General features: G+C 33.5%; 4 protein-coding genes across 5 annotated transcripts; all 4 read left to right on the forward strand.

Moving 5' to 3' along the window:
- The first annotated feature begins 1,524 nt into the window (after nt 1-1,524).
- On the forward strand, nt 1,525-5,067 carry LOC111910374 (pumilio homolog 23). The gene is made up of 8 exons (XM_023906217.3): nt 1,525-1,783; nt 2,202-3,287; nt 3,384-3,527; nt 3,635-3,754; nt 3,830-4,015; nt 4,093-4,241; nt 4,339-4,521; nt 4,614-5,067. The coding sequence occupies exons 2-8, from the start codon at nt 2,220-2,222 to the stop codon at nt 4,954-4,956; spliced, it is 2,193 nt and encodes a 730-aa protein (XP_023761985.1). The 5' UTR covers nt 1,525-1,783; nt 2,202-2,219; the 3' UTR covers nt 4,957-5,067.
- A 6,405-nt stretch (nt 5,068-11,472) lies between these two features.
- LOC111910376 (uncharacterized) lies at nt 11,473-14,039 on the forward strand. Its single transcript, XM_023906218.3, has 7 exons — nt 11,473-11,690; nt 11,797-12,153; nt 12,230-12,282; nt 12,438-12,475; nt 12,565-12,913; nt 12,997-13,340; nt 13,424-14,039. Exons 1-7 carry the CDS (start codon nt 11,678-11,680, stop codon nt 13,887-13,889), a joined length of 1,620 nt encoding a protein of 539 aa, XP_023761986.1. The 5' UTR covers nt 11,473-11,677; the 3' UTR covers nt 13,890-14,039.
- Nucleotides 14,040-17,013: 2,974 nt separating this feature from the next.
- Nucleotides 17,014-19,487, forward strand: LOC111910377 (uncharacterized). 2 transcript variants are annotated; one of them, XM_023906219.3, is made up of 8 exons: nt 17,017-17,580; nt 17,663-17,727; nt 17,838-17,936; nt 18,490-18,537; nt 18,637-18,706; nt 18,793-18,864; nt 18,966-19,064; nt 19,211-19,487. In XM_023906219.3, exons 1-8 carry the CDS (start codon nt 17,383-17,385, stop codon nt 19,349-19,351), a joined length of 792 nt encoding a protein of 263 aa, XP_023761987.1. In that variant the 5' UTR covers nt 17,017-17,382; the 3' UTR covers nt 19,352-19,487. The 2 variants fall into 2 exon arrangements, with proteins under 2 accessions (XP_023761988.1, XP_023761987.1); XM_023906220.3 differs by lacking the exon at nt 18,490-18,537 and having other exon boundaries at nt 17,014-17,580.
- An 878-nt stretch (nt 19,488-20,365) lies between these two features.
- Nucleotides 20,366-23,141, forward strand: LOC111910378 (26S proteasome regulatory subunit 7 homolog A). The gene is made up of 9 exons (XM_023906221.3): nt 20,366-20,551; nt 21,174-21,255; nt 21,387-21,478; nt 21,567-21,644; nt 21,734-21,795; nt 21,875-22,019; nt 22,090-22,490; nt 22,573-22,748; nt 22,849-23,141. Exons 1-9 carry the CDS (start codon nt 20,465-20,467, stop codon nt 23,004-23,006), a joined length of 1,281 nt encoding a protein of 426 aa, XP_023761989.1. The 5' UTR covers nt 20,366-20,464; the 3' UTR covers nt 23,007-23,141.
- Nucleotides 23,142-25,111: the final 1,970 nt, after the last annotated feature.

Here is a 25,111-nt window from a genome sequence, read left to right on the forward strand (position 1 = left end):
CTACCTCTTCTACTACAGAGCTCTACATATATGGTCCGCAAACTGCAAATATTTTGCCTTAGAGAAAACAAACGACACCATAGTGTCTTTTGTGGTTAGTTCCTGGGCCATATAATTTTTCATATATATATTTTATTTTATTTTAGGCTTTTATTTTTTTATATACAAATAATTAATTTTGTAATTTAAAAACCAACCGATATGTTAATCTATATACATAAACGGGTTAAATCTGTTGATTTTATTATATTTGTTATAGTAAATTACTGAAATCGTCTCTGTGGTTTGGTCAAAATTGCACGTTTGGTCCCTAATTTTTTTTTTGCACTCAGATCGTCCCTGTGGTTTGCTTTTGTTGCGTTTTTCGTCCCTCTGGTTTGATAAAAGTTGCATGTTTGGTCCCTAACTTTATGTAGGTAAGGGACGAAAAATGCAACAAAATCAAACCACAGGGATGAAAAACGCAACAAAATCAAACCACAGGGACGATTCGAGTGCAAAAAAAAGTTAGGGACCAAACATGTAACTTTGACCAAACCACAGGGACGATTTCAGTAATTTACTCTATTTGTTAACTAGTTGTGAGACCCATTATTATATGAGTTAATTTTAAAAAAAAAAATTGAATATAAATGTCTAAATATTTAAAAACTTTGAATTTATAAGAAAATAAGAATAATAATGAATTATTATAATGAAAATGTTTTTTATCTTTTAAATTTAAATAAATAATTTAAATAAATAAATAAAAAATTAATGAGTTTTAATTTTAAAAATTTAGAAATTAAAATGTAAGTTTATTAATGACATTGATATTTATTTATTACTGCATTTATTGCAATTATCACAATTAAATATTATGTGAAATTTAACAAAATAAAAAAAAACTTATAATACATAAAAAAATTTATTTCAAAATAACTACAAAATAACATTTTATATGGAAAATAATAAAAAAATCTTCATTCACTTATTAAAATAATAGTTTGAAATCCATGGAAACCACGGTTATAAAATTAATTAAACTTTAATAGTAAGAACTCAAAATAATTAATCAATTATTTTAAATAAATTATTAATTAACTGATAATTTTTTAGTTATATAAAATTTAATCGTTAATTTAAATAAATATATGAAATTCTATCACCTTATAATTTATATTAATTTTATTTTATTTTTTATTCTAGTGTTATTAATTTAATGTAATTAGAGTGAGAAATTTAAATTTTAAAATTTGAAATTAAGAATTAGTAAGTTGACAAGTGATATACATTAATTAGGAGGTATAATAAGATGACACATAGCATAAGAATAATAAAATCTATATTAACTATGAGACTTAATATGATGACACATGTCGAAAAGAGATTAAAACTATTTTTTTATTAAAATAGAGAAGATTTGTGTCTTGTACAAAATTAGTCCATCTATCTTTCAAGATATCCGTTCTTATTGATGGGTCACAGCCCAATTGTCTGCAAGTATCGGCATTGGGCCGCTTCAAAACACCTTCCGGCTTCCCCCTCACTCAGCCCTCAAGCCTAGTCTTTCTGAGTTCTGACCTTCTCCTTCGTCTTCATCGTGCACTTCCTTCCTCTTGTAGGTTGTACGTAGCCGCACCAGAAAAAATTCTTCTTCGTCGCAAAACCAACAAGGCTGTGAAAAAAAATCCGTCCAATTAACTTATAGAGAGTTGGGGCCTTTAACTTTTTTCAAATTCCTACTCTTGTGTTTTACGCTTTCACCGTCATATCATCGGCGGAATCCTCAAATCGTTGCAAGGTTCGTCTAAGTTCCTCTCTTACATTACTTTGTAAGAACGCCACTAATTTTTCATGTTTTACGCCTTTACCTGTTACTCCTTAAATCGTTGTAAGATGACTAATACTGCATATGGTATCTGAAATGCTATGAACCAGAAAAGCATCAACTTTTGGTAGAGATTGTGAATTGTAGATGATATGAAATTAATCTCATATTGAACCACCATCACCATCATATTTGTTGAGCAGCACCGCAACACTAATGTTTGTTAAATTAACAATTTTTTCTTTGAATTGATGCTTGTTGAACATTAAGCAACCATTGTTGGTATCCGCATCTCTTTAGTTTTAAATCATGCAAGAGCGTGTAAACTTCATATGGTTCACACCCATCTTTTGCTTACATAATGTGGTTTCTTCCATTGTTGTCAATGCAGGTTGTCAAGGACTTGCTTATGGTTGCTATTGGTTCAAAAGCTCTGCCACTGAGAATAGCTGAAATTTGTGATTTGATAGCTGAGTGCAGTGTGGCTGGGGAAGATAATACTTACAACCAGGGTGGGAGAAGAAGAAACATGAGCAGGAAGTCAATGAAGAAAACCAAAGGTCTTGATGGGGACAATTCTGGTAAAAATACGTCTGGTGGTAATTACAACTCAAACCATCAAGATCAAGAAGCTTCTGTGCCACATACATCATTTTTAAGGCAACAGGTTGATCCAGAAACAGCAAAATACTTTACAGAGATTTCAAATGTCATTGAAGGAACTGAAATTGATCTTGAAGAACGTTCATCTATATGTGGAAATGCTTTGGAAGAAACAAGAGGGAAAGAAGTAGAACTTGCAACCGATTATATCATAAGTCACACTTTGCAAACACTTCTTCAAGGGTGTGATTTAAACCAGCTTTGTACCTTTCTCCAAAACTGTTCAAAAGATTTCCCTCGTATTTCCATGGATAGATCTGGATCTCATGTAGCAGAAACAGCTCTCAAGTCATTAGCTTCACATCTTCAAGAAAGTGACACCCAAGATCTTGTTGAAGTGACTTTAAATGATATATGTAGGTCAATTGTTGTCAATCCTGTTGAAGTGATGACCAATTGTCATGGGTCTCATGTTCTTAGAAGTCTGTTATGTCTCTGTAAAGGGGTTCCATTAGATTCATCAGACTTTCATTCCAAGAAATCATCTCAAGTTCTTGCACAACGGTTGAATTTCAAGGCTTCTCGGGTAGATGAAAGTGGGACCCATGGATTGCAGATGGGGTTTCCTGATATGCTAAAGTTTCTTGTATCAGAGATACTTAAAGCAGCTAGAAAAGATATTGAAATCTTGCAAGTTGATCAATATGGCAGCTTGGTTTTGCAAACTGCTTTGAAGTTATTGGCTGGATATGAGGATGAGTTATTGCATGCCGTTCCAATCATTCTTGGATGCAAAGGGAATTTCATAGACAAGAATGTTGTTAAAAGGCTTTTGAGTTTAATGAAAGAAACTGCTTTCAGTCATCTGATGGAGGTTTGATCAACTTCATTTTTTTTTCTTTTTGCTGACATAAATTTATATTCTTTTTTATTAGTTTTGAATCTTTTATGTTTGTAAATTGTAATGCAGGCCATCTTGGAAGTTGCTCCTGAAACATTGTACAACGAATTAATAACAACGGTTTTCAAAAATTCATTATTTGAAATGTCCTCTCATCACTGTGGGAATTTTGTTGTTCAAGCGTTAATTTCTCATGCTAGAAATGAAGATCATGTAAGTGAGGCAATAGTTTAGAGTATCAAATACATTTTCCTGGTTATATCATTTTATATATTTTTTTCTTATTCAACATTTAATGACAATCTTTTCCCCTTTTCCAGGTGGAGCTGATGTGGAAAGAACTTGGTACAAGATTTAAAGATCTTTTTGGAATGGGAAAGTTTGGAGTTGTTGCTTCTTTTCTTGCTGCATGTCATAGGCTCAATAGCCATGAACAAAAGGTATAAATATATTATAATACAACTCCAGGAGAAATCAACATACTTTATTTATCATTTAAAAAAATGGTTTTGCAGTGTTGTCAAGCTCTGATTGGTTCTGTATGCATGGAAAATGAGCCACCTAGATGCATTGTTCCTCGAATACTATTTCTTGATAATTACTTTTACTGCAAGGATAAATCCAATTGGGATTGGCCAAGTGGTGCTAGAATGCATGTCATTGGGACATTGATTCTTCAATCGGTTTTTAGACTTCCAATTGTACGCCTCTTTTTCCATCTTTCATTAAAACTTTCTCCTAATTCACATTTCAATAACATTTTCCAATTCATATATAGGAGTTTATTCATGCCTTTATCTCAAGTATGACATCTTTGGAAGAAGATCATCTTCTTGACACGACAAAGGACAATGGAGGGGCAAGGGTGATTGAAGCTTTTCTCACTTCAAATGCTTCCACAAAACAAAAGCGTAAATTAATCGTCAAGTATGCGACTTTTTATAAAAATCCGTTATATAACACATTTGTTTTATTCATGTTTGACTCTATTAACATAAGTCTTTTACTTTGTGATTTTATGTAGACTCAAAGGGCATTTTGGGGAGCTTGCTGTGCTTCAGTCAGGTGCCTTTACAGTTGACAAATGCTTTGATGTCAGCAATGTGTCTTTGAAAGAGGTGATTGTATCAGAAATGGTAGCACTTCAGGGAGAGATCTCAAAGACAAGACAGGGTCCTCATCTTTTAAGAAAACTTGACATTGAGGGGTAATTTCTTTTTTTCTTTTTTCTTTTTTATTCTTATAACTTTTCATAGTTTATTTAAAAGTTGAGTTGATGATAATGATATGTTTTAATAGGTATGCAAAACGACCTGATCAATGGAAGGCGAGACAGACTTCAAAAGAAACTGTGTACAATGATTTTATATCTACATTTGGTTCAAAAGAAACAAAATATAATGAATCTTTTACAGAAAATCGACCAAAAACACAGAAAGAGAAGATCAAGGACATGAGGAAAGAGATTGACACTCAACTAACTCCATTCCTGGCTCATAACAAGAAAAAGTCGGGCCAAAAGCGACAATCAGATGGAACTGAAAGGGGTGATGTGAAATTTACCAAACATGCCACTGAAGATGATGTAGGAAAAAGCAAACGAAAAGCTCATAGAAAAAGAAAGCACACTGAGAAAATGTAGTAAGGTAATAGTAGTAATAGATGACTCTTGTATTCACATTTCTAAACTTTTTGTTACATGTAAGTTTAATATAAAATTTTGCTTGAACTAAAATTACAAAACTCAAAACCATTACTTGTTCCCGATTGGATTTGATCTGCTTGGTGGCATCTTTCGAAAGCTTGATTTCATCTTCTTGAATGGCTCCTTTGTTGTTCTTGTCTGCAAATCTTTGAGAGTTTGTGAAGTCGAAGTTTGTGATAGGAATCTTCCTTGAACTCCAGCAAGAATTAGTATGAACATGAATGCAAGAAAGATAAGAAACATTTTTTTGTATTTAGGATTCATGATTCGTTTTGATATGTATGTGTGTGTGTGTGTGTATTAATGATTAGAGGCAAAAGGTTCTTTATATGTGGGTGTTGTGTTGTGGATGGGATCTTTGACTGTAGATTTTCAAGATTAGTTGTTATTGTTTCAAAAGGGTCACGTGATGAGGCATGTGATGGCATTATATATATGATATATCGACTGTTGATACAACTAGGAGGTGATTCAGACATTGGTAATGGGTGTTGTGGTGGCTTTGCGGCCTCTATTTGCTCCATTTGTTAAGATGTTTGTTCTCATGTGGTATGTTAAGTAGGAGTGGGAATTTTATAATTTAAAAATTAGTAATGTGGAGTTGCATTGGTAAATGGGTCTGTTTGATCCCAATGTGCTTTTTTTTTCTAAGTTGTATATTGTTTATAATTTATATACAGTGTCGGCTACAAAAGCGTGAGATGTGATTGTTGAATAAATGGTGTTTAAAATTCAAAGGTAAAAAAGTCCTCCTCATTTGGTATCAAACACATATGGCATACCACTTAGGTGTGATTAAGCATATAAATTCAGTGACTTTTTTTTTCTTTCTAAAAAGGTCCTTACGTATGTCTTTCTAAAAAAGTCCTATCATTTGGGAGAGGTTATTTAATTTGGTTTTGAGGTTATAGGGACGTGTTACTTAGTACATGTTATAATTAAAGGAATTGAATTGAAATTGGTTTGGTTTAAGATTTAAAGAAAATGGTTCAGTTTGGTGTTGTGCGGTTTAGTTGAAAACAGGGGTTTTCATATCACAATCTTGAAATTGGAATCTCTTTTGGGTTTATGTTTTACTAATTACACCAAAACCTTTTATGGTTTCGGTTGATGGTTGGATATGGGATCAAACCAGTGCAGGTAGGTTATTAGTGTTGCATTAATTTTTGTATTTACGTTTTAGGTTGTTTATCTTATTTTTTGTATTTAGGTTTTAGGTTGTTTATCTTATTTATTGTAATCAAAGCTCTAAATAACATTAGTCGTAATTTGGCGGCAATGTCAAGTCTCAAGTTTTTACAAAACGTGACGAACCATATCATTTGTAAAACGTGACTTAAGACAATAATTTTGTAAAAAAATTGAGAGCTTTGTATATATTTTCTACTATTGTTCATATATATATATATATATATATATATATATATATATATATATATATATATATATATATATATATATAGGGTTAGGTTCATTTGAGACCACTTATATTTTGTGAGACCGTGAGACGTATTTGTTTATTTTATTTATTTTTTTTATTTTTTTAGTTAATTCATGTTCCGAAAATAATATTTAAAAAAAGAATTTTTTGATTTTTCCATTTATTTTGCATTTTAAAATTATTTTTAGAATATGTACAGTGTAATATTCTATTTAGAATATTTCACGTATTTTAAAAAAAAAATAGAATTTTTTTTCTTTTAATTTTTTTTAAATTTTTTTTAGTTAATTCAAGTTCCGAAAATAATATTTAAAAAAAGAATTTTTAGATTTTTCCATTTATTTTGCATTTTAAAATTATTTTTTAGAATATGTCAGTGAAATATTCTATTTAGAATATTTCACGTATTTTTCAAAAAAAAAACGGAATTTTTTTTATTTTTTTTTATTTTTTTTATATTTTTTTTATATTTTTTTTTAGTTAATTCAAGTTCCGAAAATAACATTTAAAAAAAGAATTTTTGGATTTTTCCATTTATTTTGCATTTTAAAATTATTTTTAGATTTGGTCTCACGGTCTCACAAAATTAGAATGGTCTCAAATGAACCTGAACCTATATATATATATATATATATATATATATATATATATATATATATATATATATATATATATATATATATATATATATATATATATATATATATATATATGACTTAAATGATATTTTGTTAAAGTGTGACATAAGTACAAGTCTTGAAGTCATAACAAATTTTTTAGAACCTTGATTGTAATTTATTATTTTATAAGATTTAAAATAATTTATAAACTATTTTTTTAATTAACTATTTGAGATAGCTTATCGACAAACATTCTTTTTCATTAACAAACCTATGAATGGGTATTATTTGGTTTGGAACTAAAAAAACATAAAGCTAGATCAAACCAAAATAGAATTTGAATCAAACCAAAGTTCAAACTCGATTCTCGAATTGGTTTCAAACCAAACCAAATTAATGAATTTATTATATGGTTTGTGTTATGATCTAGTGGAGTCAAACCAAATTGAATTAACAAATTTTATTATAATTTTTTTTATTAATTAAATATTATATTTGTGTATAAGTTAAAAATTATATATAATATATGAATATATATATATATATATATATATATATATATATATATATATATATATATATATATATATATATATATTAGTTTATAACCCGTGGAAACCACAGTTATAAAATTAATTAAACTCTTATAATAAAAGTTTATAATTATTAATCAATTATTATAAATAAATTATTAATTAAGAGATATATCAAAATTGTAAAGTTATTATACCTTCAAATTTAACATATAATTAGAAATTATAAATTTGAATTTTAAAATGAGTTAGTTGCCTAATATATCTACATGACACATGACATAATATTAATGAAGAGTTGTATTAGAGTGACACTTGGCAAAAGAACATTAAAATTATTCATTTATTAGAATAGGGCGGAGCTACCTATGGGCCAGGGTAGGCTCAGGCCCACCCTCAAAAATCTCAAAAAATCTTTTTTTTTCTTTTCTACTTATATATATATATATATATATATATATATATATATATATATATATATATATATATATATATATATATATATTCCAATTAATTTATAAGGACCTCCTTGAAAAAAATTTCTGGCTTCGCCCCTATATATATATATATATATATATATATATATATATATATATATATATATATATATATATATATATATATATATATATATATTGATATTTCCTATTTCACATACATGACTTTTAATTCTAAAATGTCAAAAATTTCATTCCTTAATTCATTCTTCCTTTCTGTTGTGTCATTTTGAACATCGTATACATTTGAAACTTTGGATTTTATGTTTGGAAAATTAAAACTTATGAGTTTTATTTTTAACCTAAAATTTGCTCTCTTTGTTTTTCAAACTGAATTGTAATTCAGTTGTTTGGTTTGCACTAAGTTGTCTTGAATTTGGTTTGGTTTGAACCTAAAAAAATCAAACCGAAAAAAACTAAGAAACCACTAACCGAACTGATTACCACATATATTGCCCCAAACACAACCTTAGTTTGACACCGCTAGATGTTAGTACTATTTTTTTTTCTTAGTTATATTATTTCAAAAGTGAACAAAAGTGTATGTTGGAAAATAATAAGGAAATAGCAAGTTGGCTAGTTTTTTTTTTTTGTCTCACATAGGTGGAATGAAGAAAGATTTGTAAATTTATATGGTTTTCCTAGCCTTAAACTTTCAAAGGCTATAATGAAGGTTAATGGATGGATCAAGCCTATAGGCGTGTCTAGTTGGGTTGAGGATGCAAGGTTCGTGAAATGAGGTGGTATGTGCACTTTGCATTTTGCACGTCCCTCATTTCTCATCTCTCTATCCGCAACACAACTTTCTTCATGTTTCTGAGTATTCGTTTTGTGTTTATCAGTTTTTCCATTGTTGTTCAAACGAATGATAACTGCATTAAATCTTGGGCTCTACACTACGACTTACAACCATTAGAGCATGTAAAAACCTTCAACGACATGACTCATTTTGTGTAGTTACTGGTCAAGATCTACAATCTTCATGTTGATTTTAATTTTTTTTCTCGTCTTTTAATTCAGTCCGATAACAAGACAATCTTCTTCTGCCTTTATTATGATTAGATTCGATTGCGAAGGATCTATCTAATTTATAGACGAAATTTGGTAATTAAGTAATAATAATAAGACTTATTATTTTTGACATTTTGACATATAATTCTCAATATATTTGTCGGCTTGTTTCGGTTTGATTTTACTAACGATCCGATTCTATATTAGTTCACAATACTAATCATCAAATTGTATGTCAAGTCTGAAATACAACAATCTTAAAAGTTTTTATGTGTGATTAAAATTTCAAATAAATAGAGACTGAGATCCATTCCCAGTAACGATTAAAATTTTAGATAAATTTCAGACTAATGAATCATGAATTTGTCAAACTAAATTGGTTCGATGGTCATAAATACACATGTTGGGCTAATAAGGTCAAGGTTTTTGTTTGTTGTGATAAGCTTGAACTTGTTTTGGACCATGAATTGCCTCATATTCCAAATGATCCAGTCCCCAAAGCGGGAAAGGAGCCATATCTAAAAGTAGTTTCTAATATGGAAAAGTTGGGGGCTCTGTGAAAAGAGTATAATGGCTTATGCCTTGGCCATAAAAGAATTCCATATCACATCGCCTCTATGATATGTACGAGGCATTCACAGATCCTATAGAGCTCTAGAAATCCTTAGAGTTCAAGTATGTGACATATGAGGAAGGTACTAATAAGTACCTTGTGTTAAAGAACTTACAATTTCAAATGATTGACGAAATAACAATCTTAGAGCAGGTGCATGAGCTTCAACCTTTGTCAACAAACTGAACGGGCTTTCCATCTCTCCACCAGAGCTCTTCCATGTGGGTGCAATTATCATAAAGTTGTCACCGTCTTGGAATAACTTCTCTAATAGGATGATATACAAATATGATGCTACTTGGATTATCTGTTGAATCACTCTAAATTGAGGAGTGAACTCGCAACATGGAAAAACAAGGTAAATTCGGATCGAGTGTGTACCATTTGTGAGATGAGGTTTTGGCTAAAAGGGCTAAATGGGTTAAAGAATAAGAAAGGCTTCATACCAAAAAAATATGAGTTTAAGAAACTCAATTATCAAACTCAACTGTCAAACCAAAAATGCTATGTCTACGGTGAGATCGGTCACTATGCTTGGTTGTTCCCCATACGCAAAGCATGTCTCATACACATATCTGCAAACATTGTTGAGGATCTCATATGATTGGTATTGGCAGAGTCAACATGATTTCCTCACTTACATGGACAGTGGCAACCCGATGTTGGTTATTAGATTTTGGAGCTGCTGTGCATGCCTATGGAAGCAAGCCAGACTTCTTGACCTATGGCCCTATACGACAATGAAATATGGTGGCATCCGATAATGGACATAGGGTTAGAGTCTTCGATATTGGCACAATGCAACTAAACTTCATGAATGGCCACCGAGTTACCCGTTAAGATGTGTTGCATCTTCCTAGGATCTTGAAGGGGGTCATGTCAGCATAAAAATTTGACAAGAATGAGTACAAGATGGTAATCGAGAAGGGTCTTTTGGAGTTATCAAGAAATACCTTTTTTGTTGGCAAACAATAAACACACATAAAGTTTATTGGCTTGACCTGAATGGATCTTGGATGATCTAGGCATGGTGTTTTCATGTTAAATGTTGATTTTAGTGATAGCAATAGTGACAATATTGGTAGTTATAATGTAACCGATTTGGAAATGAATGTTTTTATTTATTTATTTACTTATTTTTATTTATTGTTTGTTTAATCTCTTCATGACACAAATGTTTAGCACACACAAATATTAGAAGTATTTGGAAAATACAAACTAAAGACATGTTAAAACTAAACAATAAAGAATTTGATAAATGTGAAACATAGGTAAAAAATATTTTCCAAGTGCTAAGCGAGTTATATCATTAATAGAACTAATCCATTCGGATATCTCTAAACTAAATGAAATACTTACACGAAAAATTTATCTATTGCAATTAAAAAAAAAGACACATTTAAACATGTAGAAAATCAACATGAGAAAGACATAAAACAAAAAAATATCAAGTTTTAATCTATTAAAGATTCTAAAATTCATTTTGTATATATATATTTTTTTTAGTTTATGATTTTGGTTATCCATGTTATCATGGTACATGAAATTCGGCTTTTTACAAACGTATGTTTTCTTGGGCTCTCACCTCTCATCATTTACCGAAAATGCAAACATGAAAATAAAAAAAGAAAAAGAATAACAATAACAGAAAACGATAGAAAGATATTGAAATTTTAGGTCTTTTGTATTTTTTTAAATTAAGAAAGTATTTATATTTATATAAATTGGTAAAAGAAAGAAAATTAGGAAATAGAAAGTAGCGGATTCATTAGCGTTATCTTCCTGCTTCACCGTGGTGTGTGGCTATCGGTGTGTTCGCTCCGCTCCCTTCTTCCGTCTTCCGTCTTAAACCTCAACCCTTGCCCTACTCCTGTATTTCACCTTTCATGGGGTTTACTTACCTTCTTCTAATCTGAGTCCGATTCCTGATTGATGACCTCCTCATGCCTTTATTAGGTACACTAATTCATCGTCTCCAATTTCACATCCTGACAACAACTACACGATTTTATCATTTTGAGATTGTTGTGAATAACAATGATTTTCATCCTTTGTTTTGCAGATATTGCTACTCCACAATCTTCTTTCAGGAACAACCCCTATTCAATTGGGTTTCAAAGACTTCACCATGTTTCATTCATATCTGGCAATCAAACAACTGCCAGGTCGAGATTTTTCAAGCCAAACGGCATTATCAACCCCGCAAATGGTCGACTTATGATTAAGGCCGTCGCTACCCTTGAACCTAGATGTTCTGATAATGCAAACCACCAGCTTCCCATTGATTCCACACCAACGCTACCAGACACTGATGACCAACCTGTGGTTATCGACGACAGGGAGATTTTGAGGCGGAGCCGGATTTCCGATGCTAACAGAGGGAAACAACCTTGGAATAAAGGGCGGAAGCACAGTGCAGGCACTATTTAGCTTAGTTTTACACATTTTACATCTTTTTGCTCTATACCATGCTTCTAACATGCAGATATTTGCAGAAACCCGAGAGAAGATACGTGAGAGTACCAGGATTGCTATGCGTTCTGAGACGGTAATTGTCAAATAAGAGCCACAAAACAATGTTTTTTGTGGATCTAAATTCCAGTTATCTACTTGGATTTCCACAATACAATTTCTACCTTCTGGTTATCTGTCATAAATTGGTACTCTATCTACACTGACAAGTTACAACTGGCGTCCATGCAGGTTAGGATGAAACTGCGTAAGGCAATACATAGTCAAACGTGGGTCTCTTTTCATTCCCATTCTTCATTTCAACTTCTTTTTCTATGCTTGTCTTGTTGATAATTACTGTGTATCATGGTCCTTACAGTCTTGAAACTAGATCAAAGATTGCAGCTGCAGTCCGGGTTACATGGAATAAAAGGCGTTTTCAGCAGAGGATGATGTCCCATTGCCAACAAGAATGGCGCAACTTAGTTTCAGAAGCTTCTAGAAAGGGGTTTTGTGGTGAGGAAGAGCTCCAATGGAACTCCTATGAAATAATTCAGAAACAACTTACCAAGGAATATCGAGCAGGTGTTGAATCAAGAAAGGAGCATTTAAGAACCAACAGCTTAAAACCAGAAGGACAACGTGGCGTTAGCCACCTTAGAGCACCCAAAACCCCAGAACAAAGAAAGAAAATCTCAGAGGCCATTGCTGCCAAATGGGCTGACCCTGTAAGCTTTCTGTTACTTACTTACATATGAATGGTTTATGGAGGAAAGTTTTGTTTTATTCTTTAATTTTTCATTTGGAGTAGACATATCGTGAGAGAGTTTATAGTGGCATATCTAAAAGGCGTGGTTTAGATCCTGAGAGAAGAGATCCAGAGTGGGGGACAGGGAAGAGGAGGAAAGAAGCTACAAAGCTCAATCCATCACCAAGGAAGAAGAGGGAAAGCTTTGGTGGGGGTACAAAGGTCAAAAGTCCTCAACAGCCTAAGGTGAAGACAAGTGTCAGTAGGGTTAAAAAGGAACCACAGGCTAGATTTAAAGATCCACAAGCTAATTACAAGTTAGAGATGATAAAGAGTATAAGAGCACAAAGAGCAGGTTCAGATTCAGATTCAGACCCAAAGATTAATGAAGCTGTTTTAAGAGCAAAGTGAGTAATGAGTTCACCTTTTGAAACTTAGTTACCCTTTTGAGGTTTCTTTAAAAAGATTAAGTTTTTGTTTTGTTTTTCAGTGTTTTGATTGGTGAAGCTCAGAGAGCTGCTGAGGCGTTAGAGGAGGCAGCTGCTAAGAGTCCTGTGGCTGAAGCTTCTTTGATTGAAACAAGGAAGTTGATTGCAGAAGCAATTAGATACATCGAGTCTATAGAGATGGGGAATAATCAGTCTCTGGAGTCTGGGAATGATAAGGATGAGAAGATGGTGGTGGAAGAAGTGACGGGAATTGAACAAAGAGGAGTGAATGGAATTGGAGGTGTGGGGTTGAGTGATGGCGGAATTGGAATGTTAGCTGATGTGGCAAATGGGAGGGAGAATATTGATATATTATCATCAGCATCAACATGGGGTGATATGGGGTTGGAGATGAAGGAAGTGGAAGGTGATGGTGATGGTGGGAGGAAGATGATGTCTGAAAAACAAGAAAGAAAAGGTAGAAGATGGGTTTGTGGGAGGCTGGTTGAAGATGAAGAAGATGAGTAGTTAGTTAGTAGTAGTTGTTTGTTACAAGTATAAATGACACTAGAGAAAAAGCATTTCCATGTTTTATCTTTGTAATCTTTTGCCCAATTGTTTCTAGTTGTAATGGAGAAAGAACTATTTAATAGAGAAATTCAAGATTTTTTGGTTAAATCTTATTTTGTTGTGGATATGTCTTTATTTATGTTGATAATACTAATGTGTTATCAACTAAGATGATCTAAATGGAAGGTGTCCTATATGGAATGATCTATTTTTCTATAAGTATCACGAAACTATCTATTTCACAAAGTTTATTTGCAAAATCCATTTGGTGTTTTGTGCAACTTATTCACAGGGTTAATTGATGAGTTTTGAGCATTACAACATTCTTATAGTGCACATGCAACCTTAATTATTTTGAATCTAAGTTTTTCTCTATTGAACGTGCAAATACAAACTCCAAAGCAATAACCTTAAGACTAACATATACAATTTCGAAATTGACGTATAAATTAGGGTTTAGATGTTACCTCTCTTGTTATGTAGCAATAACAAGTTCACCTTAAATATCCTTGACCCTTGAAAGCTTAGTGTCCTAAGTGTTGCACCTCTAATGGAGTCACAAACACCCAACACAACAAGGATGAAGAGGAGAGACAAGAAATCGGCCACCTTAGGGTTTCTCAAGCTTAGGCCGAAATTCCTTAGTCTGGGAGGGCTTATATAGGTTGTGTGGGTTGCTAGGGTTTCTGGAGGAAACCCTAATTCCTGCTTAAGGCTTAAGCAACCCATGGATTTCGTCCACTCCACTCTATGGAGTCCATCAACCCAATTTTGTATCTATCAATAATTTGCAAAACCAGTCCCTCCATTATTAATCAGTTACTTTAATCCTAAAATTAATATTAGATTAATTACTAATTAATAATATGATTTCCAAATAATATATTAATCTTATTATATTTTAATAAAATCATTCTGAGTACCAATTTATTATTCATATAATAAATCCTACTCTCTCTCCGCTTGTCATCCTATCAAGTTGTATGAGTGAAGGCAACCCAAAAGGACTATGCTCATAATCAAATCAAGTACATACCAAATATAGTTATGGGTTTAGACACCTAATCCAACATTAATGACTTATAAAAATGTATATATTTAGTTGTTTATGTTATTATTAATTTTTTTTACAGTGGGGAACAACTTGGATGATAGTCCATGACCCAATTGGATTTGGAGCCTCAAGTTATTGTCAATCGTTTACATCATTTATTGGGAGTTCATCATGTTGTGCCACTGAGGGATGGTTAGGGATGTCTTACTAAGCTCTTACCCTATTCTCACTTCCGATAGAAAGGCTAGACATCCTTCGACTGGTCGGCTGACCCAACATAACTCATCCATGAAACTTCCACCAACCCTGCAACACTTGTGTATGCTAATATACATCGGACTGGAATGCCAATATACATCGGGTCCACTCAGTTATCGGATTGGAATACTCTTAGGCCATTAGTATGAGTCTGGCATGCCAACTGGCCCTCAAATCGTATCTGGAATGCTCCCGATACCTCAGTATGAGTCTGACATGCCAACCGACCCTCAACTCATATCTGGAATGCTCCTTGGTTTGTTGGCTACAACATAAAGCAGTACAACCTCAACCCAACACAATATATCGACATATAACGAATAACAAACATAAGCAACATACAGATAATCATGCAGACAGAAATCACATGTAAATATCTATCGGCCTGCGCATATCATCAACTAGCATATAATCATACACATCTATCCCATACTCAACATATCAATGTATAACATGATATCAATCCAATAGTTCAGTCTTGGTGCCTTTGACCCGTAAGTACAGTGAGGAAAACTCACCTTACAGCTTGACAAAAAATTGATTGAATACCGGCTCCACCCAAGTCCTAAATGTCCAAACATTTCCCATTAATAAAATAAAATCAATTTCCTAAATTACCCTTGGTCAAACTTGGTCAGAACTAACAAGTCAACTGAGTCAACCCAGCTGAGCCGACACAGAGCGCGTACGCAGGGTATACTCCAGAGGTACGCGGGGCGTACTCTGGTTGACCGAGATCGGGGTTGTTGATCGAGTACGCTCGGCGTTCGCATAGGTACGCACGGCGTACTCACATAACTCTTCTTTTTCACATTAAGAGCTTAATACTTCGACTTAATGCGTCCAAATGCAGATCTAATGCCAAAATATCACTAAGAGTCATAAAGTTTCCAACTTTATGACTTTGCATGTCCAATAAGTGCTTAACTCAACATCTTAATGCATTAAGACCTTCTAAAGAATGCATGGAGCAAAACCAACCATTAAGACCCCATTTTTATGACTTAAGACCCTTCTTAAGGTCTGAAAGGACGACTAAATGGGTTAAACACATGCCATACTCAAGAATCACTATTTTGGGACAAAAAGTGACTTAAAAGAGTGAAATGTCTAGATCTACAAGATGGAGTGATCAAGATGCTAACTTTATACCTCCTGGAGGTTGCAAACAAGAAAGAAATCTCATATCCAAAGCGCTTTTAAGCTCCAAGTTCTTCTCACCACCACCTTATTCTTCTTCAAGAATGCAAGTAACCTAAAGTACCTTGTTACCTTGAGAAACTTCCTTGCACTGCGTAACTTGTTGCCTAGAAAGACAATTGAAGAATAATTTTTCCAGTTAACGTATAAAAGGAAGGAATTTAATGTTTAGGGTGGTGTTTCATTTCGTTATGTTAGCTTTGAATTGGGTTTGTGCAAGAAAGAAAAATCGGAATTAGGACAAGGTTGCCAAAATTTAATGACATGATGGTTGCCAGAAAATGTGAAGGATGATGAGGGTGGTGGGAGACGGAGGTTGCCAAAATTACTCTAAATGGGCGATACATGGTAGTGGTGGTGAGAGACCCTATTCATTGGTTTGGAAAATGTGTAATCGAAACCAGCAATAAGGACCAGTTTTATTAAAATTAAAAAACTAGGACTAAAACTGTAGAATCGTGCCAACCACAAGGACCATTTCTGTAAGTCACTCAAAGTAATTTGGTGATACTTTATAAAAATATGATCATGTGTCATTCTCAACTGATGATTGGGTGCTGACTGTCATCTTTCAATTGATGAAGGCGGCCAAATGTAAATCCAAAAGGGGGTGGTCGTTGAAATATTCCAGTCACCGCTCCGCTATGCACAAAATACCACCAAAAACGCCGCTGCTTCAACGCTCTGCCCATTTCTATTCATCCCTCGACGCTCCCTGATTTCAGACTCTGCCCACTGAAACCAGCACCACCATTTAACTGCTCATCTCCTTCTTCCTGGCATCCATTTACACCTTTTCCGAACCCATTTACTATAATCACCTCACCCTTAAAGAGATACAGTTTCTTCGATTTCACCCTACCATTCTCATAAGGCATAACCCAATTTCTACATTCGCCGTTTAACTGTTTCATGGTCTAGAATACTGAAGGATCAAATATGAGAGCAAGATTATTAGTGTTTCCAATCAAAGGAAGGAATTGGTGCTTTATCAGATCGATTGACCGTTCAACCTCAGAATCCCAATCTTCACAATCTCCGACTACATTCAAACAACTATGGAAAAACGTTTCTTCGTCATCTCCGAAAGCCACTGCCGCTAATGTTGAGCTCTGTGTTGATTTTGTAGCTAATAAGGTATTCCCATTCTCTTTTTTTCCTTCATTCTTAATTTCTTATATGATCTTCATAGTTTCTTCAACTTTTGTGCACTATGTAGATGAACAAAGCTTGGTCTGGTCTGGAGAAGGCGCCTCCCGGCAGTTTCAAGAACAAGATTCATGGGTATAAAAACTGTGATCTTGTGTCTATATGTCATATTCACGTTATCATCTGATACCCGTTCCCTATCAAAGATTGATTGTGCTTTTTTTCTTTTTGATTCTGATGTGTAGCGTGGGATTAAGCCTCTTGTCGCGTGTTAAGCCGTCTGAGATATTTTTGAAATCCATTCCCAAGCAGTTAACTGGTGTGGAGGTTGTCTTCCCATCAAGGTGTGTTTTGGTGTCGGATTTGTTTGATACGATTACGACCTAAGTATTAAGCCCAAATGATGATATCAGTGATCTAGGCCCAAGTGTCAATCCAGTTCACGTATAGGACAAATATAATACCCATCCGCCTCTCATTTATTTTATCTTCTTTTTCCTTTGTGTTGAAGTTATTATTCATTAGAGGTGATGCTGAAAACTACAAACAGTATGCAAATCACCAAAATAGTTGGTAATGTGAATGATACTGATAACAATAGTTTCTTTTGTGATGAGAAATTTGAAAGATGACATGTTTGTAAGGGAGAGAAGCCATAATTACATCACTTATCACTTAGCAGAAGAGGATGTTGAAGTTAATATGGAATTAGCTCACATTTCATAAAATGCAATATCAGGGCTAACAAGTAACAACATAATTCTCCTCTCATTCCACCCTTAGATGTCACTCCTCCTTTTTAATCATCAGAAAAAATTAACATTTATTACGCAAGTTTTTCAACCTTGTAATAGGGCTAATTACTGAATCTCTTTATTTTTTATTTTAAAATTGAAGCTTAAATGCAAGACTTGTTCGTAGAAGATTAAGGCATATTGCAATGAGGTGCTCACTCCTGTCTAATTAACATTTTAATTTGTCAAGTTTTTATTTTTTAAAGATTATATTATGAATTATGATGATGTTGAACTTTCTGATATGCAGGGGGAGTATTGTTCACAAGAATTATTTTTATGGTTCAGTCACACTGCTACCAGTTACCTCTGCTTTTGCAGTATGTATCTGAAAATTTATAATTATTTATAAATGCTCTTTCTGAAACATTAATATCATATAAAATCTTTTTTTAAATTTGTTTAGGTTCTACCTTTGCCAAATGTACCCTTCTTTTGGATATTATTTCGTACCTATTCCCACTGGAGGGCCCTAAAGGTAAGTCAAGCTTCTGAAATTATGTCAGTAGTTGATTTTATTATATGTTTTTTTTTTGAGTTTATATTGTGATGGATTCACTCATATTCTTTTATTGTCAGGGAAGTGAGAAGCTTCTTCAGCTGGTATCAGATTCCGCAAAGACACACCATGAGAATGAATCAGAGGAAAAAAGCTCAGATTCCTCTGATCCTCCATTGGTAAATTATATCTCTGAATTGTGTATATATATATATATATATATATATATATATATATATATATATATATATATATATTTTTGGTTTAACGTTTTATATATTTTTTGGTTTTGAATTTTTGATATGAATGTTTATTGTGTATACAGGTAATGGAAGCATCTGAGGAGCTTGAAAGACTTGTTGGAGATGGAGATGATGTGAGCAAGTGCAGATTAAAAGACATCTGCAAGGTCTTTGATTTGGAGACATCGGATGTGCTTAAATACCAGCAACAAAAAAACTATTAGGAAAAAAGGAAATTCATGCAAAATTTTGATTTGTTCAACAATGTATTGAAATATTGTTTTGTTTGTGACATTCCAAGGATTATAAAATTATTTGAAAACTAACAAATTACATTACATTTTCAATAAGTTTTGTGTATTATTAGGTTATTTTACAGAAAATTTGATGGATAATGGCTAATTTTAATTTGTTGAAGTATGTTTTGTTGAAATATTTATTTTTGAATTGATTTTTATAGGCATAAAATTATTTGAACAACGAAACTGCATCAAAGTTGACCCATTTGGTTTGGTTATATAAACTATATATTTCGAATGTTCGTGCAACATTTTATTTAATCGTTTAAGGCTTCCAATAATAAATTACTTATTTTACTTCACCATTACAAATAAATTGTTTGCAAGTCTATTTAGTAGAAGTTATCTCATTAACAAACTACTTCCATGCCTCATAAAATTGCAAGTTTGATTTATAAGGCCAAATTCTATTAAGATTTAAGACCAATGTTGTTGGATTTTTTTTAAAAATCGATTTTTTTCTTTTTAAATTTATTTATTTAACTAAGATTTATGTTTTCTCTTTAATTTTAAACCACCGTAAGTGTTTTTTGGTAACTAATAGCAGAAACAATATGAAAAATGTTGGAGTTGCTTTTGAAATAAAAATTTTAAATTATAGTGATTAAACTATACATAAAAAAAATCGACTTATTAAAACGGACAAATTTAAAGCTATAATATTTTTATAATATTCAAAGTTTTTATGTAGTGAGTTTTACAAAAATATCAAAATTCGAATGGTTAAGCCAGAATAATTTTTTTTGGTGGTTAAAAAAAAAAATCAAACTACAGTCTACAATAGTTTTTTTTATTGGTTTTCAACTTTTCATGGAGTTTGGGCTTATATAATTTAAAAAGTATATTTGACTTTTATAAAATATAAAAAATGATTCTCCTAAACAAACAAAAAAAGAAGTTTGTAAAAGAAAATTGATATTATATTTCAACGTTGTAAGATATGCCCTAGAACCCCCTCTATTTCTCTTTTATTTGCTTCTCAAGAAACCGCTTGGTCTCGGAGATTTCCTTCCTCTCCGGCGAGAAGAAAAAGAAAAGATGCCGACTGACATTGAAGACGAGATCAAGGACGAGAAGAATCCCCGCCCTCTCGATGAAGACGATATAGCTCTCCTCAAGACTTATGTAAGAAATATGTTTTTTTTTAGCAAAAGCCCTAATAATTCTTCCTTCGCCTAACGGGACATTTTCTTTTCTGCGTCCTTCAATTTTCTTGCTAAATATTCATCATTTATCGTATGCAAAATTACATCCTTGACGAAATGCTGCGGCTATGAAATTAGAGCTTAGCAGTTTCTTCCTTGTTGTAGTGGTGAAGCAAATTGATTCTTCTGTTTTCAACTTTATTATAATGATATTCTATGAGGATCAATGGAAAGAGTTATTTAATCATTGTTACTCACGTCTTGAAAATAAATTATGGATTGGTTCTTTGGTTAGTTGCTGCAATCTGATATTACTTCTGCGATTTTTAAGAAAAAAAGAACATGAAACTATTTTATAGTACCAAGGTGGACTTATTCATGTTAGCTACTTATTGTGGACATATCCTCTTTCCAGGCAGCACTTGCTCATAACGTTTAACAAACATCCCCTAAAGAAGGCTTTTGAAGCCATGAAGGCTGACACAAATGTTGTTGTTCATTATAGATTTATAGCATAAATTTTGATAGATATTGTCTGTTTTTATTAAAGCGTCGACAGAATTCCTTCTCCACAAAAAACTAACATCAGGAAATTCATGTAGGGATTGGGACCTTATTCCAACAGCATCAAGAAAGCTGAAAAGGATGTAAAGGAAATGGCCAAAAGGATCAATGATTTATGTGGTATGTCTTTTGTGATAACCTTTACTTAGATGAGCTACATTTCATAATGTAGATGATACTTCACATATGTTTTTTCAAAGATGATGTCCATTTTGTTCCTAAACTGTAGTTTTCCCCATCAACTATGATAGGTATCAAGGAGTCTGACACTGGTTTAGCCACACCTAGCCAATGGGATCTTGTTTCTGATAAACAAATGATGCAAGAGGAGCAACCACTTCAGGTTCAAATTCATCAAGAAAAGTTCCTTCATTTATCTTTTTTTCTTTGATGTTTTTCCTTCAAGAATGTTGTCTTGTTGTTGCAAGCAGGTGGCTAGATGCACAAAGATAATCAATCCAAACACAGAAGATGCAAAATACGTTATAAATGTCAAGCAAATCGCCAAGGTACACATATCCCACATTCCTAATTTTTCAACTCTATCCATATCATGAATTCATCTGATATATATATGTTCCTTTCTATAAATTCTCAGTTTGTTGTCGGGTTAGGTGACAAAGTTTCACCCACTGATATTGAAGAAGGCATGCGTGTTGGGTAAGCCTTATTATCTCTCCAACATTCTAAGAGTTTCCCAAATCCATAAATTCATTTTTTTTTTCTTTTTAAATTGCAGCGTTGATCGCAATAAATATCAGATTCAGATTCCATTACCTCCCAAGATTGATCCAAGTGTGACCATGATGACAGTGGAAGAAAAGCCAGATGTCACATATAACGATGTTGGTGGATGCAAAGAACAAATTGAAAAGATGAGAGAGGTTTGTAAATTACAAATTTGCCATAATCAAAACTATACATAATTTGTTTTCTATTATGAATGTATTATAGGTGGTTGAGCTACCAATGCTCCACCCTGAGAAATTTGTCCAGCTTGGAATCGACCCCCCAAAAGGTGTCCTCTGTTATGGTCCACCTGGCACTGGTAAAACCCTTTTAGCAAGAGCAGTTGCCAATCGAACTGATGCGTGTTTCATACGTGTCATTGGAAGTGAACTTGTTCAAAAGTATGTTGGTGAAGGGGCCCGCATGGTTCGTGAGCTCTTTCAAATGGCACGTTCAAAGAAAGCATGCATTGTTTTCTTTGATGAAGTTGATGCAATTGGTGGGGCCCGGTTTGATGATGGTGCTGGTGGTGATAATGAGGTTCAAAGAACCATGCTTGAAATTGTCAACCAACTTGATGGGTTCGATGCACGTGGTAACATCAAAGTTCTAATGGCCACAAATAGGTATGTTTTTGATACTTGAGTCACTTTTTATATCACATGGGTGATGGGACCCATTGTGATTTGAATGTGGTGATGATTGCAGACCAGATACATTGGACCCTGCATTGTTAAGACCTGGAAGATTGGATAGGAAAGTGGAATTTGGACTTCCGGATATGGAAAGTAGGACTCAGATATTCAAGATTCATACACGGACAATGAACTGTGAAAGAGATGTTCGGTTTGAACTTTTGGCTCGCCTTTGTCCGAATTCTACTGGTATGGACTATGGAATCAACCATTCCATTCCTTTTTGCTGATTCCGTTGTTGGATTTTGGAAGGTGACATGAATGAATGAATGTGTATATGAATGTGCAGGTGCGGATATCAGGAGTGTGTGTACAGAGGCTGGAATGTATGCGATTAGAGCAAGGAGGAAGACGGTGACAGAGAAGGATTTTCTTGATGCAGTGAATAAGGTGATTAAAGGGTATCAGAAGTTTAGTGCTACTCCTAAATACATGGTTTATAATTGATTTCGATTTCACTAGTCTTGTTTTATCCATTAAGACCTTATTTTCAGGCTAAAACCTATTTCTTCTTTTTGTATTTCCTTTGAAACCCATTTAGTTCTTATTTGCAGTTTCAATTCATAACGGTTCTCTAATAAACATCGCTTGTTTTTATTTTTAAGTTTAGACAAAAGGGTAAAATGGTCATTTTATCGCTTGGTGGAAAAAAAAACCAGTCTTTGTTTATACAACGCATGCTTCAGAGAAACATTATTTATACAGTCATCACTTAATGAGGAAAATAAGACAAACCGAAATGTTTTTCTTTAGAAAATAACAATCCACTTTATAATATGCTCACAAAAGGTGCACTTCCAGAACACGAGTACATACAATTTGTATCAACATGCATAAAACATACACACAAAATAAATAACATGAGTAGGAGTCGGGTATTTACAACAAAATATACTAATACAATATAATATCTTTTAAGAATTTTGTGCCTCTTGTAAAGTGTTTCCCTTCCTTTTATCAACATATTATGCATCTATAGATAATGTTAAGCTTGTAGCAACATGCCACTTCCCCTTACTATACATGAGTGTTTATCTCCACAACTTTCATCAACTATTTAATGGTAAATGACTTGTCATTTTAGTCTTGTTTTGTTCCCATATCATTAAACATTAGGTATGGATTAAATCATTCGGTTCAATATTGGTTTCTTGATATGTGAATATGAATAAGATTATGAGACTTAATTGAACATTATGTCAATATCATATGAGTGTGGCCACACACTCAAATATACTCAATTCATCAAAGTTGCTTGTGAACTGATATCACACACCAATGATTAGAGGAAAAATCTATGTTGACTATTTGCCTTCGTGAACAAGTTTCACATCATATCTAATACTAACCTTAATAACTAATAAGTGCCTTGTTCCGAATGACATTTAGTTATGTCAAGGTATAAAGGTATAATGTTATGCTTTCTCAAAATATGTTAATAAAACAATCACATGAATTTATGCTCCATATGTTGTAATGCAATATAACAATATCACAATATATCAGTGTTGTAAAAATACCGACTAGCTCCCGATTAATCCTCATGCGCTACTTGACCGACTAGAGATAGTTATTTGAATGTCTATTGTATTATGGGTTATGTACGACTACACATTCATGAGGCATTTCTTGTGCGTTAGTTAAGGCTTGTTTTGCTTGCGGGTTTTTAGGATGTGAGAAACCTAGAGATAGATAGATAGAGAGAGTTTAGGAAGTGTAGTACTATGTATATGTCTAGCTGTATGCATGCATGTGAGGAGTATAATGGAGTGATGTAAAGTGACTTAGGAGTCTTAGGATGGACCTCAGAACAAGTATGGAAAGGTGTTGAAGGTAGTATTGGGCCCATATTACTAAAAGCACAAGATCCATACTTAGGACAACAGGTGTTTCAGGATTACCAGGGAGCTTGTAGGTGGGTATGCACGATGTGGGTTTGCACTATGCGTTGTTGTGCGTTGTTCTTGATGTGTTTCCATTATCTTTTAGATTCAGGATGGCGACCTTCCATGTTAGAGATTCAAATTTGAGTGAGAAGGATGTCCGCGACATTATTGCTGTAGAGATTTCGAGGTTCATGAGGGAGGTTTGGCCTAGTAGGATAAGTACTGTCAGAGATGAGTTGATTCAGTTCTAGATGAGTGTATTAGGATTCTACGGGCCAAGTTGGAGGGCGGTCGGCCATGGGGTCATGTGGTTACCTTCAGGGAGTTTGATGCTGGTGGGGTTCCTCGTTTCTTTGGGAGTAGGGAGCCAATTACCGGTATGTGTTGGATTGCAGATGTGGAGAGTGCCTTTCATGCCAACTTTTGTCCGACGGAGGTCATGGTCAGATATGCGGAGTGTCTCTTGCACGATGGAGCTAAGGATTAATGGTGCGAGGTTGTCCAGGGCCTCGCCTCGAACCAGGTGCGTTCGAGTCTATGACCTGGAAGGATTTTGTTACCAGATTCAAAAGGGAGTTTGTGCTAGCGATTGAGGTTCAACAGTTGGCCTGAGAGTATTTGGCACTTGAACAGACTACAAAGTCGGTGGCTGGGATCATCGCCAAG

This window comes from Lactuca sativa, chromosome 5 (assembly GCF_002870075.4).
Source record: "Lactuca sativa cultivar Salinas chromosome 5, Lsat_Salinas_v11, whole genome shotgun sequence".
Lineage (NCBI taxonomy): Eukaryota > Viridiplantae > Streptophyta > Magnoliopsida > Asterales > Asteraceae > Lactuca > Lactuca sativa.